Below are 20,591 nucleotides of genomic sequence, written 5' to 3'. Positions count from 1 at the left end.
CAAAGGTACAATTTTGGTCTTTATGGGGACAGAAATGGTTACAAAGTGAATTAAAACAAAAGAAAGAACACTAAAGGGTACACAGTCCCCCACCTCCCCCCCCCCCCCCCCCCCCCAGCGACAAACATTTGTACCCTTTTAAGTATACACCAGTACTTCTATTTGTGTAGGTGTATGCATTCAGCCTGCATGAGCCCTTTACAGACTCCTCCTCCAGGGTCCTTTGTAGGTGTTTCGGCACTAAGTGTAACCCTGTCTTAAGGCAGTGATCAGGAGCTGACAGAGTGGCTGTGACCTGTGTTGTTTTATTTGTACTTCTGGCAGGGCTCAGAGACGGCCAATCCAACAAAGCGCGGCACATGAACCCCAGGAAGTGGCGAGGAGGTGTGACAGAGGCCGGGTGTGGGCACACTCAGGAGGGGGCAGTGAGGGGGTAGAGAAGAATTGGGTGAATGAGACGAAGGAAGGGGAAGAAAAAGGGAAGTTGGAGGTTTTAGAACGAGACAGGGGTGAAGTTGTAGAGGAATTAGACAAGCTTCCCCTCTGCTCTAATAGCAGTTATTTTGGTTTGAGCCAATAGTTTAGGACTGCAATTAAACTGCATCTATATACAGTTTAGTTTCCCTTGATGTACTTAGTCAGTTAACATTGATAAGGTTTCATGAACATTTATATTGTGAGTACAACATCCAAAAGAGTAATGGTCAGGAATGGTGTATCAAATGCCAGCTTTAGGGTTGGGTACATTCATAAAACATGAACAATAGAAAATAAAATGGACCACATTCCTTTTTAAAATAAATTTACTTTTATTGATTTAAAAAAAATAAAAGGTGTTGCTTGTGTTGAGATATCTCAAAATGTAATGAAAGACTAAGTTACAGTATCCTTTAGGGACAATATTTGTCTGTATTACATTGTGTGCATGTAATGATATGAAAATACATTGAGCTGTGTGCATTGTTTTTGTTGTCAATTTATACTGCCTGGAAAATAAAATAAGAAATACAATGTAAAACGTTCATGACTTCAAAAGGAAATATAAAGAGGAGAGCATCCTTGATAGAAAATGCCAGATTCTTGCTCTATTTCATATTCATGAGCTAGAGGGCCATTAGGCTCCGCCCCCTTACAGGCCGCGCGCTCCATGAGCCGCTATTAGCGCGCACTGTGTATGGTGCTGAATACACCATCCAAAGGGGTTTCAAAGTCAATTGTTAAATTCTGTATCATATGGTTTACAACTGGATTATGATTTTTTTTCGTTAAAGAACAAGGAAACGAAAGGCCAAACGACGTATGATTATTTTTCTAAAAATGGAATTATCCAATGTCAGTTTTAGAAGAATTAGTCCCACTAGTGCTGTCGACTCGCTCTGTAGTGCGTGAGCCCGGGACTAGGATACATTCAGGTGGGTACCCAACTGTTGCTTTAGCGGACGGCACGGACTAGTTTAAATGCTGTTGTAAGTGTGTAACTGTAGATGTGTTCGTGTCTCTCGAACGTTTACGTAGTTAGTGTTTTAAGAGAGTGCCAGATCATAATTCACAGGATTCAGCAGCATGTATCAAACAACACACCGTTAATTGAATATCATAGGGATACCTCATGGACTATAATCTCCAAGCTGCTCGAAGATGCAAATGTTTTTAACACGGAACATATTGATTTGCAAGTCCAAAATGTACCTAACGGTGATTTGCTTGAGCAGGAGTTAACGAGACGGTATTACACGGCTAACCCTTAATCCGCAGGTACACGTGTTAACACCAGCGGTGTCTGACTCCACATCACACATCAGATCAGCCGCAGACACTATTGTAAATCGATTTTTTTTTTTAAAGGTGCTCAATTCCATTTACATTCCAATCTATTCAAGGTGAAGCCTATACTAACGTAACCCGCCTGCCAAAAAAGAAGGAATGTTGTGACGAATAATTGAGAATTTGAGTTTTGTTTACTTTATTAATGTAGGCTACTGGAGTTTAAATGGAACTGACTTCAACCCTGATAAACATGTACCAGATATGTTGATCTCACAAAAAAAATTAAACATTAAATCAACTTAGTCTATATAGTAACCATGTGTGAATACTGTAGTTATGCTTCCTTAGATTTTTTGAATCATTTTCGTTAAGAAAGATTATTTCTTGAAAATGACACCAAAAACATTAAAAACGTTCTTAATCAGTGTATTAATTAAAATTTTGTAAATGACAGTAGAAACCCCCAGACATAGAGGAAACTGAGTGCAGTCTGAGGTCAAACAATATATAAATGTTTTGCTTTTTAATTTAGGCATGGCATTGCATGTTCATTAATGGTATCCTTGTAATTACTTTCCCATTTAGTGATTTCCACGACATTACTTATGTTTTTTTTCTCTTTTTATTAACTGTTTAGCACTGTTATTTTGGGCCAGGTGTCTCTGGAAAAACACTTTTATTCTCAGTGGGACTTACCTGGAAAAAAAAAATTTTATTAGAAACTTTCAACTGGTAATAATAATAGAATAATCCAGTTATAATACCATATCTTTCAGTCGTTATATATTATAATACCTTATGCATTTAATTTACAGTATAATGAAACCAGTGTTGATGCTAGTCAGCATTTTGGAAAGGACTGACCTGATTACACTAACTCTTTCCTGATACCACAATAAACATGGTTTTAGACAGTGTGGTCTATGGTCACATGGGCCAACATCTGACACTGCAAAATCTTTCATTATGATAGAATTTAAAAAAAATTACAAACATGAAAAAGGCTCTATTAAAGGACCGATGCAGTCAAAATACAGATTTCCCTTTATTGGGTTTCCACAATAACAGGGTTAAAATGGTTAACATTAGAATTCTCTTTTTGTGATTAAAACAGGCCAATGACTGTTCACCTGGGAAAGTGGGTGGGCTCTAAACTATCCTATCATCCAGCAAAGTCGCTGTGTGTACATATCATCTTTCCCAACGCCCACAAGATAAGGATCTAAATGTTTAGACTTTACTGGATAATATATATATATCTTATATATATATATACAGATTTATTAGAAAAAATGAAAAAGAAAACAAGACTGTATAGACCTTTTTTAACTTTCTTCTCCTGCTCTGCATGTCTTTTACATGTGATGTGTTCAAAATGCCCCTTATGGCCTGTGTTGTGTACTTCTGATGGTCCAAAAAGAGCCATTTGAACACACAGAGTGGGTTGTATTGCAAAGATCAGCACTTACAATTCAAAAGTTGTTTCTGACTGAGTAGCGTTTACCATGAATGTAGTCTGAGCCAATGTCAGACCATTTTTTTAATGTCACTGTTAGCGCTATTGACAGAATCAAGCCTATAGTTTTCTGTAAACTGAGGGCTTTAGTGATCTGCAATATTCCTAGCCACAGTAATTGCAGATAGCCTGGTTATTCTAAACCTGCCATGATTTGGTTAAACATTTCCTGTCAGTTTTTGTTAAAATGGGATTTTAGTTAAAAGGGAGAATATTAGTAAAAGGGAGAAAATGGGTTGGTGTGTTTAAAAAAAAAAAACGTAGGCTAAATAAATATTACCTTCAGTAGGCTCAATAAATATGTATTTAGTAAGCTACAGGGATGTTTATAAATATCTGAAAGTGTACCTCAGCCAACTGAAGGTTTGATAGATCAAATCCCTGAGCTGGCAAACCTGTCATTCCCTGAGCAAGGCAGTTAACCCTATTGGCTTCCTGGTTGTTGAAGAAAATTAGAAGGTGTTCTAAGTCATACCTACCTGTTAAAATAATGGGGAAAAGAATGCTTGTCTATTCTAATGAAGTGGCTTGTAGACATGAGAAAACACAAGACCTTACAGATGGTAGAATACCTATAGCCTGACTGTTTTAAATATGTGGTGTAAATGAGATATTGAGATACTGTGTTTCTACCAGTCATAGTCTATGTCCTTTGAGGTGAAGAACTTTATATATTGTGGAGGAAACAAAAGTTTTATCTTAACCTTTTGAAAGATTTTGACCACCATCTACATCTGGGTTTATAAAAACTAAAAGGATAAAACTATAAAAGGTTTTTCAACTGTGTTTACATCATACAAAATGACCATCTTACTCTGGTTGATACGTAAAAATGGAGTTGCCTGCTCTCCAGGAACATGGTTGGAGTTGAAACCTACATGAGGGTAGGTATTCAGGAACATGGTTGGAGTTACAGTGGATATAAAAAGTCTACACACCCCTGTTAAAATGACATGTTTTTGTGATTTAAAAGAATGAAGCAAAGATAAATCATGTCAAAATTATTCTACTTTTAATGTGACCTATAATGTGAACAGTTCAAATGAAAAATAAACTGAATCTTTGAGGGGGGAAAATATAAAATAAAAACCTCACAATAACCTGGTTGCATAAGTGTGCACACCCTCTTATAACTGTGGATGTGGCTGTGTTCAGAATTAACCAATCACATTCAAACTCATGTTAAATAGAAGTCATTACACACCTGCCATCATTTAAAGTGACTCTGATTAATCACAAATAAAGTTCAGCTGTAGGATCTTACTGATATTTTCTTAGTTGCATCTCAGAGCAAAAGCAATGGTCCGCAGAGAGCTTCTAAAGCATCAGAGGGATCTCATTGTTGAAAGATATCAATCAGGAGAAATAATTTCCAAAGCATTAGATATACCATGGAACACATCAAGTGGAGAAAATATGGCACAATAGAGACATTACCAAGAACTGGACATCCCTCCAAAATGTATGAAAAGACGTCAGGGACTGGTCAGGGAGGCTTCCAAGAGGCCTACAGCAACATTAAAGGAAATGCAGGAATTTATGGCAAGTACTGGCTGTGAGCTACATGTTTACTACAATGTCCCGTATTCTTCGTATGAATGGGCTATAGGGTAGGATGGCAAGACGGAAGCCTTTTCTTACAAAGAAAAACATCCAAGCTTGGCTGAAGTTTGCAAAAACAAACATCAAGTCTCCCAAAAGCACGTGGGAAAATGTGTTATAGTCTGATGAAACCAAGGTTGAACTTTTTGGCCATAATTCCAAAAGGTATGTTTGGCGCAAAAACAACACTGCACATCACCCAAAGAACATCATACACACAGTGAAGCATGGTGGTGGCAGCATCATGCTTTGGGGCTGTTTTTATTCAGCTGGAACCAGGGACTTAGTCAGGGTGGAGGGAATTATGAACAGTTCCAAATACCAGGCAATTTTGGCACAATAATCCATTAGAAAGCTGACGATGAAGAGGAAGTTCACCTTTCAGCACAACAACGACCCAAAGCACACATCCAAATCCACAAAAGCATGGCTTCACCAGAAGAAGATTAACGTTTTGGAATGGCCCAGCCAGAGCCCAGACCTGAATCCAATTGAACATCTGTGGGGTGATCTGAAGAGGGCTGTGCACAAGAGATGTCCTCGCAATCTGACAGATTTGGAGCGCTTTTGCATAGAAGAGTGGGCAAATATTACCAAGTCAAGATGTGACATGCTAATAGACTCCTACCCAAAAAGACTGAATGCTGTAATAAAATCAAAAGGTGGTGAACAAATGATTAGTTTAAGGGTGTGCACATTTATGCAACCAGGTTATTTCTTTTTTTTTTTCTCCAAGAACAAGGTTGTAATTGAAATCCACAGGGTTGAAGATTGTTGGACTGTGGATGGAGTGATTGAGGATAATATGCAGGTGACCTGTAGACTGATAGAACACATGGACGTGTGGGAGCCTACAGTTAGAGAATCTATTTTTAAGGCTAGCTGGGCAGGCACCGTGCCGGCAAATGATCCTGTTTAGTGTTTAAGACGTAATCAGGAAGTATTTTTAGGAGCCTCATCAAGTCCCGCTACACTCTCAGATCGTTTGCCTTGTGTTAGAAATCGGCCGTTTCGTATAGTGGTTGTAATAATTAGTATACCCGTTTGTCAAGGGAGAGAGAATTATATTATTTATTGCAGCATTTGAAAGTCTTGTTCATGAGGTTACGGACCTGGTCTTCCTTACACAACCTCAATCTCATCTCACTCAATCTCTTCTCACTGTAATGTTGGTTACCAGCTGATATATACATTGAAGGGTGTGTCTACCTAGCAAAGATCAGGTTTCCAAGACAGTAACCCCCATGCCAAATGGCCATCATAAACATTCCTTTGGACTAACATGAGGAGTTCTGGCAACCACAACATAATGTCCAGAGACTAACATGAGGAGTTCTGGCAACCACAACAAACTGTCCAGAAAATATAGAGTTGATGGCCTCACATAATAATGTCCAGAGTCTAATATGAGGAGTTCTGTGCACCACAGAATACTGTGTACAGACTATCATGTGACTGAATCAAGATAAAGTCATCACATTCCAGATTAACTGGATGTAGATGTCAGTGAGTACGTCTGCATCCTCTCTCCCACCGACCAACACTGGGCTTCGTGAAACAGGGGACCACCCTTCCTCAAGCATCAATACTACAAACCCCATTCCAAAAAGGTTGGGACACTGTACAAATTGTGAGTAAAAAAGGAATGGAATAATTTACAAATCTCATAAACTTATATTTAATTCACAATAGAATATAGATAACATATCGAATGTTGAAAGTGAGACATTTTGTAATGTCATACCAAATATTGGCTCATTTTGGATTTCATGAGAGCTTCACATTCCAAAGAAGTTGGGACAGTTAAGAATAAGAGGCCGGAAAAGTTAAATGTACAGATAAGGAACAGCTGGAGGACCAATTTGCAACTTATTATGTCAATTGGCAACATGATTGGGTATAAAAAGAGCCTCTCAGAGTGGCAGTGTCTCTCAGAAGTCAAGATGGGCAGAGGATCACCAATTTCCCCAATGCTGCTGCGAAAAATAGTGGAGCAATATCAGAAAGGAGTTTCTCAGAGACAAATTGCAAAGAGTTTGAAGTTATCATCATCTACAGTGCATAATATCATCCAAAGATTCAGAGAATCAGGAACAATCTCTGTGTGTAAGGGTCAAGGTCGGAAAACCATACTGGATGCCCATGATCTTCGGGCCCTGAGACGGCACAGCATCACATACAGGAATGATACTGTAATGGAAATCACAACATGGGCTCAGGAATACTTCCAGAAAACATTGTTGGTGAACACAATCCACCGTGCCATTCGCCGTTGCCGGCTAAAACTCTATAGGTCAAAAAAGAAGAGCTCTGGGCCAAGGATCATTTAAAATGGACTGTGGCGAAGTGGAAAAGTGTTCTGTGGTCAGACAAATTAAAATTTGAAGTTAATTTTGGAAAACTGGGGCGCCATGTCATCCGGACTAAAGAGGAGAAGGACAACCCAAGTTGTTATCAGCGCTCAGTTCAGAAGCCTGCATCTCTGATGGTATGGGGTTGCATGAGTGCGTGTGGCATGGGCAGCCTACACATCTGGAAAGGCACCATCAATGCTGATAGTTATATCCAAGTTCTAGAACAACGTATGCTCCCATCCAGACGTCGTCTCTTTCAGGGAAGACCTTGCATTTTCCAACATGACAATGCCAGACCACACACTGCATCAATTACAATGTCATGGTTGCATAGAAGAAGGATCCGGGTACTGAAATGGCCAGCCTGCAGTCCAGATCTTTCACCCATAGAAAACATTTGGCGCATCATAAAGAGGAAGGTGCGACAAAGAAGACCTAAGACAGTTGAGCAACTAGAAGCCTGTATTAGACAAGAATGGGACAACATTCCCATTCATAAACTTGAGCAACTTGTCTCCTCAGTCCCCAGACGTTTGCAGTCTGTTATAAAAAGAAGAGGGTATGCCACACAGTGTAAACATGGCCTCATGTCCCAACTTTTTTGAGATGTGTTGATGCCGTTAAATTTAAAATCAACTTATTTTTCCCTTAAAGTGATACATTTCCTCAATTTGATCATTTGATATGTCAGCTATGTTGTATTCTGAATAAAATATTGAAATTTTAAACTTCCACATCATTGCATTCTGTTTTTATTCACAATTGTACAGTGTCCCAACTTTTTTGGAATCGGGTTTGTACTTCGCCTCTCAGAGTGGGGCAGACAAGAACAGCCTGTCAGAGTGGGGCAGACAAGAACAGCCTGTCAGAGTGGGGCAGACAAGAACAGCCTGTCAGACTGGGCAGGACAAGAACAGCCTGTCAGAGTGGGGCAGAACAAGAACAGCCTGTCAGACTGGGGCAGACAAGAACAGCCTGTCAGAGTGGGCAGACAAGAACAGCCTCTCAGAGTGGGGTTAGATAAGAACCAGCCTGTCAGAGTGGGGGCAGACATGAACTGCCTGTCAGAGTGGGGTAGATTAGAACCAGCCTGTCAGAGTGGGGTAGACAAGAACAGCCTCTCAGAGTGGGGCAGACATGAACAGCCTGTCAGAGTGGGCAGACAAGAACAGCCAGTCAGAGTGGGGCAGACATGAACAGCCTGTCAGAGTGGGCAATCCTAAAGTTTGCTGCTGGCAGTCTGCCTCGTAATCAGGTCAACATTTGAGAAACACTTGATGGTATCGGCTCAATCGCGATGGTATTATGATCACAGTAGAGCTATTCAGGGATGTAGTCACTTCACCAACCAACAGAAACAACCCAATAACACCGGACATCAAGGTTGTGACAACATACACTACATGTACTACTTGGCCACAGGGAAAATGCACCAATGCAGTTGAATATTACATCAAACATTAAATGTCCTCTCCAGACCCCATATTGTCCTAGAAATCATTTGATTTCGTAATTCGCCAACTATAAAGAAACAAAGCCGACTTCATGGCCATAGCTGGACCACTTGGTGTAGTTGGTGATATAGATGGCACACATAATAACATCAATTATTGCACCATCTAAAGATGAATGCGCATTTCCTTACGAGCTGCCAGACAAGTAAGAGGCTGCTGTTGAGTAGTCATTATATCATTCTTGGTTTCATGTTTAATCAGTGACACCCTACTTTTTTATTTTAATATCTTTATTTCATTATGGCAACATGACACTTCGTTCTACAGTATTGCTATGATAACTTCACTGACAGAGACCCCCTCATCAGACATTCACTGTGGGCATAGTAAGCAGGCTTGTTCGTGGAACACAACATCATCCATAGCAACGGGGTCAACCCCGCCCTTTCTCTTAGCTTAAAACCTCTCCCCATTCCTCAGTAAAGTTGGTCTTAGCAGCTTTGTGAATAGGTTTTAAGAGGAAACCTCTTAGCTAGGAACGTTTTTAGTGCTGTTTAGGAATCCTAGTGGTGAGATAAAATGTTTTGTGAATACGGTCCGGGGTCTTCTAGAGGTCCTGTTTGAAAGATGTCTGGAGGCTCGCATGGAAAACAAAAGGAAAATCTGGAAATTCCCCCACCAAGCTGTCAGAAAAAACATATTGTGCAACCGTTATGGCTGCCCTCTGTGACTTACTGTATAAATAACCCTTAACCTCTACCCTCTAGTGTTTTGTTCAGAGGCTGGAGGCCCCTGGCCAACAGAACTTGAGGAGTCATCATGGCAAAGATCTGCACAGAGCAGTCTTACCCAGCTACAGCGCGGCAACGACCGTCTCTCCGAACGCCAGATGACGATCTGGTCTCTCTGGAAAACGGAACATCCAGGTCAGAGCTCACCAAAGAATATCTGATGGCCAATCCTAATGTTTGATATGAATTCAAGTTGCTGTGTCAGGAACACACCAACCCAGATCTGTTTATGCTCTGCTCCATTTCCCATTGTTTGGTATTTATTTATATATACTGTACAGAGAAAGCCTTGTTATTCCTTGTTATTCCATGTGTGTTATACTATCTATGACAAGGACATGACATGATAGCACAAGCAGACCAGCCTTCAGGCTAGAAACAGACAGGCCTTCAGGCTAGGAACATACAGGCCTTCAGGCCAGGAACATACAGGCCTTCAGGCTAGGAACATACAGGCCTTCAGGCCAGGAACATACAGGTCTTCAGGCTAGGAACATACAGGCCTTCAGGCTAGGAACATACAGGCCTTCAGGCCAGGAACATACAGGCCTTCAGGCTAGGAACATACAGGCCTTCAGGCCAGGAACATACAGGCTTTCTGGTTAGGAACATACAGGCCTTCAGGCTAGGAACATACAGACCTTCAGGCTAGGAACATACAGGCCTTCAGGCCAGGAACATACAGGCCTTCAGGCTAGGAACATACAGACCTTCAGGCTAGGAACATACATAGCTGCTCCAGTGTACTGTACATTTAGCAATCCTGTTGATTAACTGTCTCTTGACAAACTCCAACCCGCTTTCTCCTTTCTCCTCTCTCTCTTTGCTCTCTGCTATGTGTCTATCTATCCTCTCTCCTCTCTCTCCTCCCTATGTCCTTCTCTCTCCAGGGCCTTCTCGAAATGTGAGGACACCTCTTCAGGGATGCTGGGGGCTGTCTCAGCTTTAACCAGCCGGCACACGGAGTCCCCCAGAGATTCCTTAACTGGGTCAGGGGTCCTGGCAAGGTACGCCACCTCCCAGAAGCCCCAGCTCACCGTATCAGTCATGTTTATCATGTAGATGTTTATGCCATTTCAAAATGACGCTTTAACTCAACTCCATATTGTCCATATTCTCGTCCATTGTCTTACTGTCCGTTGTCATTCTCAGATCACGGAGATGCATCCTCTCTTGATTCATGCTCCCATGATCAGGCAACACTTCCCAATTGGCCACAACATAACTACACCGTCTGCCCATGAAGTGGGGTTGCATTCAAAATGGCACCCCATTCCCTTTGTAGCTCACTACTGTACAATGGGTCAGAAGTAGAGTTCCATAAAAGGGAATAGAATGCTATTTGGGGCTTAACCAGCAGAAGTGCAGTTTTATAGTGTATTTTACTCTCTGCTGACTGTGTAGGCTTTCTCACTTCCTGTTCATGCTGCGGACCTGGGTGTCTCACAGGACACATCGCCAGGTGGAGAGGCCTGACTCCTTCCTGGAGCGCCTCAGGGGCCCTGAGCTCAAAGAGGCTTCCAGCAGAGAAAGCACCGCACCGTCCCTGAGATACCCTGACAGAGTGCGCAAGAAGAAGTAAGTCTGTACCGGAGAGCACTTAACAAGAATAACATTTCTTCTAAATTCCTGGGTTATCCAGACATTTTGGTTGGAGAATTCCTGGATTTCTTGCTTATTTTGTCCTGATTCTGGGATCCTTCTACCAAAGGCAAAACTCAGAATTTAAAGAATGTTATCCGTACTTATGCAACTTTACTTGTAAACATGGCATACTTGTTAAAAAAAGGATCCTAAAGGGTTATTTTTTAAGGGAAAACGTTCCACAAAGAACTGTTCCAACTGAACTGAAGAACCAAGTGTCCATTGTAAGGCAAATGGTTCTCCTCACAATTTTACCTACTCAGGCCGCAGGTAAAGGCAGGTTTCGGGATCAGTCAATCCCAATTGTTGGATAACCTAACTCCTGCTGCCAGCTTCATGTGACATGTCATTGGGACAAACCCATCGAACTTAAAACCAACCTAAGAAATATTACTTCATTGTCCTTTTGATTTAATGACATAAAATAACTTTAAAGAATTCTACTGCAACAGCGACGTTATATCAGAGTTAGTCTCTGTTTGAGTCATAGCGTGGTAAGTACGACAACTAACCCTGTACAAACCTGTCCCTGTTCTCTCCTCAAGCCAAGTCAGCCAGTGGCCGCTGGCTATGTACAATATGAACAACTGCAACAATACAGATGAGTAAGTGGACTACGAGAAAGCACACAGCTCTCTACAGCGAATAGACAAAGTAGTTCCCCTTCAGTAGTTAAGAGGACACAAACCCCTGGATGTTACAATGAAAATATTTTGGTACAGTACACTGGTAGTTGTGGGGACATGAAATATATTGTGAATCCATATTAATATCTGATGTAGATGTGTACAGTGTGTGTGTGTGTGTGTGTGTGTCTGCATATATATGTATGTACGTACAGTATGTGTATATATTAGTATACAGTATACAAGCCTGCCTAACTAATGCCATTAGACCCTCTGTCCATGGTAGCATCTGTGGTAGTTTGATTGGATCAGTGTAAAATCCTAGGTGTTTGTATTTGCAGAGAAATTGCTGTTTTTCTCTGTCAGCATGCTAGTATTGTTGATAGGAATGTGTGATTATGGACAGTTTGACCCTCTGCTAGGTCAGTTGTTGCCTTTGTAGACATCTGCTTTAACATCACTGCACCTTAAAATGTCACTGACATTTTACAGATCACGTATATAGCTATAGTACTATTTGAATAGCATAGTAGCGTAATGAAGCAGTAGTATTAATATAATAGCATAGTACTATTTGAATTGTATAGTAGTATTATAAAACAGTTGTGGTAATATAATAGTATAGTACTATTTGAATAGTATAGTAGCATTCTTGAACAGTAGTAGTAATATAACAGCAAGGTAATATTTTAATAGTATAGTAGTCTTATAAGGGTGACATTAATATAGTATTATAATGGTATAGCAGTACTGTAATAGTAGAGGAATATTATAATAGAATATTTTATTATAATTGTATTTTGGCATTCTAATTCTGTGGTCATATTGGTTTTTGCATAGTATAGTGAAGCTGTGAACATTTCCTTATTTAATATTAAAAGTCTTGATTATCTAGGTTAAGTCACTTGTTATAATGTATCTTAGCAAGCCGAAGCTTAGAATAAAACAAGGGCTCAAATCAATCAAACCTACATTGCAGTGTATACGATGTAACTACTCCCAGACTCTTCTAAGGGACTATAAAAAAATTACAAATACTGTCTGGCCTGGTCTTGGGCACTGTGTGAAAAAATACTTCCAGGGAGAGGCCCTTTACAGGTGTAATTTCATGTACTTACTGTACTGTAAATATAGACAACACGTAAACATTGCCATGGCAGGTTTAAATGAATAATAGCCTGAATAAAGAAAACACATTGTCTCTAAGCAACCCTCCTGAAAGTAGCTGACCTAGGTGAAGTTAATGAGGACTGTATGGGGAACATGAACATGGAGTGGTGCTGCCACCTGCTGGGCTATCAGAGAACCAGCATTTTCACTTCCACATACAGTCCCTTTCTGAAACTTGCTGGGACATCACTTTTACATCTTGTTAGTCTTACACCGTTGCTTTTGCCCAAATTTTGGCTCCTATTGTAATTTGACAGCTCCCATTTAGTCCATTAGTAGTCCAGTAATAGTCCACCAACCTTTAGTCCACCAATAGTCCACTAATAGTCCACCAACCTTTAGTCCACCAATAGTCCACCGACCAATAGTCCACTAATAGTCCACCGACCAATAGTCCACTAATAGTCCACCGACCAATAGTCCACTAATAGTCCACCGACCAATAGTCCACCATTAGTCCACCAATGGTGTCAGTGGCCCCTAAATAGTCCAAGTAGTCACTAATGTACTGCCAATAGCCTGTCATTACACTGCCAATAAATAAACATCCATTATCCATAGCAAAAAAGATGATAAGGACGAAATAAAGAAAGATGAGAAAAAGGAGGAGGACAAGAAAGAGGAAGAAAAAAAAGATGAAAAGAAAGATGGGGACAAGAAAGACGATGAGAAAAAGGACGAGAAAAAAGAAGAGAAAAAAGAGGAGAAGAAAGAGGAAAAGAAAGAGGAGAAGAAGGACGAGAAGAAGAAGGAGGAGCCACCGTAAGTATAACTGATCCATCAGTAACCCAATGGGATGTCAGGAATAACACAGAAAGTTTTCCAATTAACATATTCTGAATTTCAGCACTATTAACATCAAACATGGTGGCCATTTTACATGTAACTGTAAAGAACTGTAGACACCAATGTATGAGGTAACAGCCAGTTGACTTTTGCCACTTGATCACAATTAAATACTCACCACCTTTTAATATTTTATGTTAAAAGTGAATGCATGCAAATTAATCAGAAGTAAATTTTTTCAGGAAGGAGATTTGGATCATGGATCCATCCGCGGATAAATATTACAGATGGCTCACTGTCATTGCAGCACCATGTTTCTACAACCTGCTGTTGATTATCACCAGGTCTGTTCTCATTCATTTAGTTATCATTTACTAAAGCTCAGTGCAATAGTTCTCCTTACAGAGATAATATATGGTATTTCTGTATATTTTTGTATTTTTGTACGGGTATTTAATTTGTTGTTGAATGTTAATTGGTTGTATTCCCACAGAGCATGTTTTAATGAACTCCAGGACACGTTCACGACTTTGTGGATTATCCTAGACTACTCTTCAGACATAATCTACCTCACAGACACATTTGTCAGATCTAGGACAGGTAAAGTGTTTGCAGTTCTACTGTCAGATAAACAGAAATCAACCAGCAAACTGTTGAGAGTGTAATTGATGGGGCTGAGATTCAAACCAATGCCAAGAAGGCCATGAATAATCATCTGTGATTTGTCACGCAAGAGTTGTAGTATATACTTCCATGCAGTAAAATAGATTTCATTGTTATGTTTGATTATTTTATTTATTTCCCTCTGCCTCATTTCTGTTAATTATTTCAACAGGTTATTTGGAACAGGGGCTACTTGTAAAAGACGCAAAGAAGCTCAGAGACAAATACAGATCAACGTCACAGTTCAAATGGGACATGATTTCAATACTACCCACAGACCTGCTGTTTCTGAAAGTGGGCTTCAACAACCCTGAGCTCCGCCTGAACCGGCTTGCAAGGATGAACCGCCTCTTTGAGTTCTTTGACCGCACAGAAACCAGGACCAGCTTCCCAAACGTTTTTCGAATCAGTAACCTTGTACTTTACATTCTGATCATTATTCACTGGAACGCTTGCATCTTCTTTGCCCTTTCTAAGGTCATCGGTTTTGGGTCAGACACATGGGTGTACCCCAACATTAGTCACCCTGAACACGGACGCCTCTCCAGGAAGTACATCTACTGCCTCTATTGGTCAACTCTGACCTTGACCACCATTGGAGAAACCCCTCCCCCTGTCAGAGACTTTGAATACATCTTTGTAGTTGCTGACTTCCTCATTGGAGTGCTGATTTTTGCCACCATCGTCGGTAATGTCGGTGCCATGATCTCCAACATGAACAAAAACCGTGCAGACTTCCAGGCCAAGATTGACTCCATCAAGCAGTACATGCAGTTCCGTAAGGTCTCCAAGGAACTAGAGGCCAGAGTGATCAAGTGGTTCGACTACCTCTGGACGGAAAAGAAAACATGTGATGAGAAGGAGGTGCTAAAAAACCTTCCAGACAAGCTGAAGGCTGAGATTGCCATTGACGTCCACCTGGACACCCTGAAAAAGGTAAAGATCTTCCAGGAATGTGAGGCCGGCCTGCTTATTGAGTTGGTCCAGAAGCTGCAAGCTCAGGTGTTCTCTCCAGGCGATTACATCTGTAAGAAAGGAGACATTGGGCGAGAGATGTACATCATCAAAGAAGGGAAGCTGGCCGTAGTGGCTGAAGATGGGGTGACCCAGTGGTGTGTGCTCAGTGACGGAGCATACTTTGGAGATATTAGTATCCTTGGCATCAAGGGCTCCAAGGCCGGCAACCGGAGAACAGCCAACATCAGGAGCGTGGGCTACTCTGACCTCTTCGCCCTGTCAAAAGATGACCTGATGGAGGCCCTCACAGAGTACCCCGAAGCCAAGAAGATTCTGGAAGAGAAGGGAAAGGCCACGCTGATGAAGGACAACATGATCGACGAGGCCGTCGCTAATGCAGGCGCCGACCCCAAGGACCTGGAGGAGAAAATCCAAAAACTGGAGAGCAACATGGAGATCATGATGACCAGGTTTGCCAAGATCATGGCCGAGTTCACATCCAGCCAGGACAAAATCAAGCAGAGGATCACCAGCATGGAGAAAACGGTCAAGACTGTCAAGCCGGAGGACATATCTGAAGTAGTGGCCGATAAGAAGACCCAGTAGTGACAACAACGTTTCAGTAGAACTGTTCCTCATAACCCTCGAAAAGCTCCTGAACGATGTGACGTGTTACTGTTTTGTCCGCATGAGATTACCCGGCACAATCAATTTTACTCAGAAACGTTGCGATTACTGGAACCAGAGTCCTGGCCAGGGGGTGTACCCGTAATTCAAGCCACCTCGTGCTACTGAAACAGGGGACAGGCTCCTGCCCATTGTGTCGCTCTGGCTTGGACAAGGCTGCTTACCTGATTACAGCTGGCACAGATGATGGTTTTCTAAAAAAAAACTAATGCGTAGAACAGTAATTTGCTACTTTTTGACTGTTTGTATTTGTACCTATTTATACAACCTATGTACATTGTCAACCATGCTTTATGTACTTTTTGCATGTAAAAATGCACCTCTGAATATGTGTCAAATGTCAAAATGTTCATATCCAGTCTCTGCAGTGCATGTCTTTCTACATGTGGTGACTATAGGGTTACTTACAGGTCTGCATCTCCAGTGTAATGATCTGAAACCAGGCCAGAGACACTAGATGGGGCGGTAGAGAGTAGGGTGACTTCTGTTTTAATTCTGGTCTGTTCAGAAAGTACACAAAATTTTAATTCCAATTCACTTCAAGGCTTTTCGGTAAATAACTGAATTGATGGAGGGACTAACACTTTGTACATGGCATTTTCATAAGAGCGTTTTTAGAGGTTTTGGAAAAGTATGATATCTTTTTCAAATTTCATGCGTCTAGTTGAATGAAGTGCTTAACAGAGAACAATGTAGTTTGATATTATTGATTATCTGTCAATGCAGTACTGTGTATAAATCTTCCATGTCTGAAACATATGCTCATTGATTCTGTTTCTATGGTATCCACATTATGTATGGTATATTTTCCAACTCCTGTTATTATCTCAGTTGATGACTCCAATTTTAAAAAGAAAGTTATTTACACTTGACCAAAACATTAGTGAACACAAGACCAGGCTGTAACCAAACACTGTATTGGGTCTGCCATTATCTGTAATGCACATAACGTGCAATGTTGTGTTATAGCAAGGAATCAGTTCCAATGAAATAAAAAATTAAAACATTTAAAAAGGCTTTTTTTTTCTTGTGTCTGTTCTACTGAATGTGCTGACATTGATTGGTAAATGTTACTTTACAGTGTAAATCTTCTCTAATGTTATGCTGTATTTGCTTATACCGTTGTCCATGAACGTTCCAGTGTTATATTCATAATCATCCAAAAGTCCACTAGCATTCCACAATACTATATCAATAGTACACCAATAGTCTGCAATGATGCATTATTAGTCCACCAGTAGTCGCCTAATAGTCCACCAGTAGTCGCCTAATAGTCCACCAGTAGTCGACTAAAATATCCCCTGTGAATCCCTCACACAGTACAGTAGGTGTCCCTGACAACAATGTAAAACATAAACATATTATCCGTAGCATGAAAGATGATAAAGAAGAACAAGCAGAGATAAGAAAATAGAAGATGCAAAAAAATATACAACGAAAGATGAAGAAGAAATAGGAGAATAAAAACATTGAAAAAAAACGAAGAAAGGAAGAAGCCAGGGGGAAAAAAAGTCATTACAACAGGAGAATGATAAAAAGATACGGAGAAGCGCTAACGAAGAGGAGACCCGTGAGTATAATGGTGGTCTGTAAGGTAGACTGCTCAACATAGACCCACCTGATATCATAACCACCTTTAAACATTAACACAGTTCTACTGTGGTGGGATGGGAAAGTTACACAATCAACTGCTGGAAACAACTAAGCAGACAAAGGTAGCCCTGGTACTACCAATTCTCAGATTTCCAAGTTGAACATTTTAATACTCCGGCCATTGATTGTATAATGTAAAAAAAAACACACACATTGTTGATTATTCCTAATGTAGATACAACATTGTGGTCCTCTGTTGCTTTTATCATAATGAAAGGCTTTACTTTGCCCTTCGATGATTGTTCAACAATGTGTAAACATCTTCTTTTTTTTGTTTTTTAAACATGTATTGTGTTATTTTTTTAGGAAAGAGATTTGGATAATGGACCCAGCAACGGACACTTACTACAGATGGCTTATCATCATTTCAGCATCTTGTTTCTACAACCTGATGATGTTAGTGACCAGGTTAGGTCTCTTGAAGCATTGCTTAGTTTTTTATTAAGGGTAAAATGGAATATACTGAATACATTTGTGGGTGAATTTAGTCTTTTAATGTTTTGTTAGAAAACATGTCAGGTTCTTTAAGTTAGGAGCATGAATAAATGCTATCCCTACCACATCAACACTCCACCACCAGATGGAAGCAGAGACCTGTCCAGGTGCTGCCAGGCCTAAGCACACCACGGCACACCATGATGCCTTTGTTTTTGTCCATATCTTTTTTTTTGGGCCATTCTTTTGGAGTCTTTAATGAAGTAAATACGTATTTGGGCATTATTTTAAACAACAAATTAACAGACCCAGTGAATATAGTGGGATAGAGCCATTAGGCCAGCATGCTTATAGGTCCCCTGGACCCATGGAATACAGTTCTTTAACAGTCTGTTATATTTGCTGTAAAATGTTGGTTAAATATTTGCTGTTTGTCGTCCCACAGAGCATGTTTCAATGAACTCCAGAACTCATTCACAACTCTATGGATTATCCTGGACTACACCTCAGACTTAATCTACCTCATAGACACATACATCAGCAGTAGAACTGGTGAGGCTATAAGGTTCTACTACTCAGACACATTCCAGAACAGATAAGAGTCAGCTACTCAGACACATTCTAGACCAGGGGAGTCAGCTACTCAGACACATTCTAGAACAGGGGAGTCAGCTACTCAGACACATTCTAGAACAGGGGAGTCAGCTACTCAGACACATTCTAGAACAGGGGAGTCAGCTACTCAGACACATTCTAGACCAGGGGAGTCAGCTACTCAGTCATTCTAGAACTGGTGAGGTCCTACTTCTCAAATATTCTGTGATATTATTGTAGTAATTAACCTGTATTTAAATTTTTTTTTATAAATCTTTATTTCAACAGGTTATTTGGAACAGGGGCTACTTGTTAAAGACTCTAAAAAGCTTCGAGACAAATACAGATCAACATCACAGTTCAAATGGGACATGGTTTCAATACTACCCACAGACCTGCTGTTTCTGAAAGTGGGCTTCAACAACCCTGAGCTCCGCCTGAACCGGCTTGCAAGGATGAACCGCCTCTTTGAGTTCTTTGACCGCACAGAAACCAGGACCAGCTTCCCTAATGTTTTTAGAATCAGTAACCTTGTACTTTACATTCTGATCATTATTCACTGGAACGCTTGCATCTACTTCGCCATTTCCAAAGTCATCGGGTTTGGGTCAGACACATGGGTGTACCCCAACATTAGTCACCCTGAACACGGACGCCTCTCCAGGAAGTACATCTACTGCCTCTATTGGTCCACTCTGACCTTGACCACCATTGGAGAAACCCCTCCCCCTGTCAGAGACTTTGAATACCTGTTTGTAGTTGCTGACTTCCTCATTGGAGTGCTGATTTTTGCCACCATTGTCGGTAATGTCGGTGCCATGATCTCCAACATGAACAAAAAACCGTGCAGACTTCCAGGCCAAGATTGACTCCATTAAGCAGTACATGCAGTTCCGTAAGGTCTCCAAGAACTTGAAGTCAGGGTCATCAAGTGGTTCGACTACCTCTGGCGGAAAAGAAAACATGTGATGAGAAGGAGGTGCTAAAGAACCTGCCAGACAAGCTGAAGGCCGAGATCGCCATCAACGTCCACCTGGAAACCCTGAAAAAGGTGAGTATATTCCAGGACTGCGAGGCCGGCCGTACTTATTGAGTTGGTGCTGAAGCTGCAGCCCCAGGTGTTGTCTCCATGGCGATTACATCTGTAAGAAGGGTGACATCGGCCGGGAGATGTACATCATCAAAGAAGGGAAGCTGGCCGTGGTGGCAGATGACGGCGTGACACAGTTTTGTGGTGCTCAGCAACGGAGCGTATTTTGGAGAAATTAGCATCCTGAACATCAAGGGCTCCAGGCTGGACACCATAGAACGGCCAACATCAGGAGCTTGGGCTACTCTGACCTCTTCGCCCTGTCAAAAGATGATCTGATGGAGGCCCTCACCGAGTACCCTGAAGCCAAAAAGGCCCTGGAAGAAAAGGGAAAGGCTATACTGATGAAGGACAACATGATCGATGAGTCAGTAGTTAACACAGGCACCGACCCGAAGGACCTGGAGGAGAAGATCCAAAGGCTGGAGGGCCACATGGAGATCATGATAACAAAGTTAGCAAAAATCATGGCTGAGTTCACAATCCGCCAGAACAAGATCAAGCAGAGGATCACCAGCATGGAGAAAATGATCAAGTATGGCCTGCCAGAGGAGGAGATGGTGTCTGACAAGGAGACCCAGTAGTTTTCACACATCACATTTTACCCAGAGACCTGACAAACCCTTAATGCTCTTCAGGGATGGCAATTGGAGGGCTGGCAGTGCAAAGCTGGCCTGCAAGCAACCCCCCCCCCCCCCCCCCCCCCCATGTATTTGGGATAACTCCTAAACCTATATAATGTCAAAAGGAGTTTACCTGACAAAAACTGCTATTTTCTTTGTCCACCTTTCCTTGGTGACAT

General features: G+C 41.2%; 1 protein-coding gene and 1 pseudogene across 3 annotated transcripts; both read left to right on the top strand.

Annotated features, from left to right (window-relative positions):
• The first annotated feature begins 1,156 nt into the window (after window positions 1-1,156).
• On the top strand, window positions 1,157-17,031 carry LOC105011336 (cyclic nucleotide-gated channel cone photoreceptor subunit alpha). 3 transcript variants are annotated; one of them, XM_010871289.5, is made up of 9 exons: window positions 1,157-1,412; window positions 9,473-9,619; window positions 10,375-10,491; window positions 10,889-11,062; window positions 11,674-11,733; window positions 13,486-13,686; window positions 13,953-14,054; window positions 14,204-14,310; window positions 14,546-17,031. In XM_010871289.5, the coding sequence occupies exons 2-9, from the start codon at window positions 9,513-9,515 to the stop codon at window positions 15,934-15,936; spliced, it is 2,259 nt and encodes a 752-aa protein (XP_010869591.4). In that variant the 5' UTR covers window positions 1,157-1,412; window positions 9,473-9,512; the 3' UTR covers window positions 15,937-17,031. The 3 variants fall into 3 exon arrangements, with proteins under 3 accessions (XP_010869591.4, XP_010869592.4, XP_010869590.4); XM_010871290.5 differs by having other exon boundaries at window positions 9,461-9,619; window positions 10,934-11,062; XM_010871288.5 differs by having other exon boundaries at window positions 9,461-9,619.
• A 957-nt stretch (window positions 17,032-17,988) lies between these two features.
• On the top strand, window positions 17,989-20,437 carry LOC105011341 (annotated as a pseudogene).
• The last annotated feature ends 154 nt before the right edge of the window (window positions 20,438-20,591 follow it).

The sequence above is a fragment of the Esox lucius genome, chromosome 8 (assembly GCF_011004845.1).
Source record: "Esox lucius isolate fEsoLuc1 chromosome 8, fEsoLuc1.pri, whole genome shotgun sequence".
NCBI lineage: Eukaryota > Metazoa > Chordata > Actinopteri > Esociformes > Esocidae > Esox > Esox lucius.
Note: the sequence above shows the minus strand (reverse complement) of the source record. Positions and strands in the feature narration are given on the sequence as shown.

Coding starts and splice junctions, on each gene's coding strand:
- LOC105011336 (XM_010871289.5), top strand. CDS start 9,513: ATGGCAAAGATCTGCACAGAGCAGTCTTACCCAGCTACAGCGCGGCAA. Junction 9,620..10,374: donor CTGGAAAACGGAACATCCAG/GTCAGAGCTCAC, acceptor TTCTCTCTCCAG/GGCCTTCTCGAAATGTGAGG. Junction 11,063..11,673: donor GACAGAGTGCGCAAGAAGAA/GTAAGTCTGTAC, acceptor TCTCTCCTCAAG/CCAAGTCAGCCAGTGGCCGC.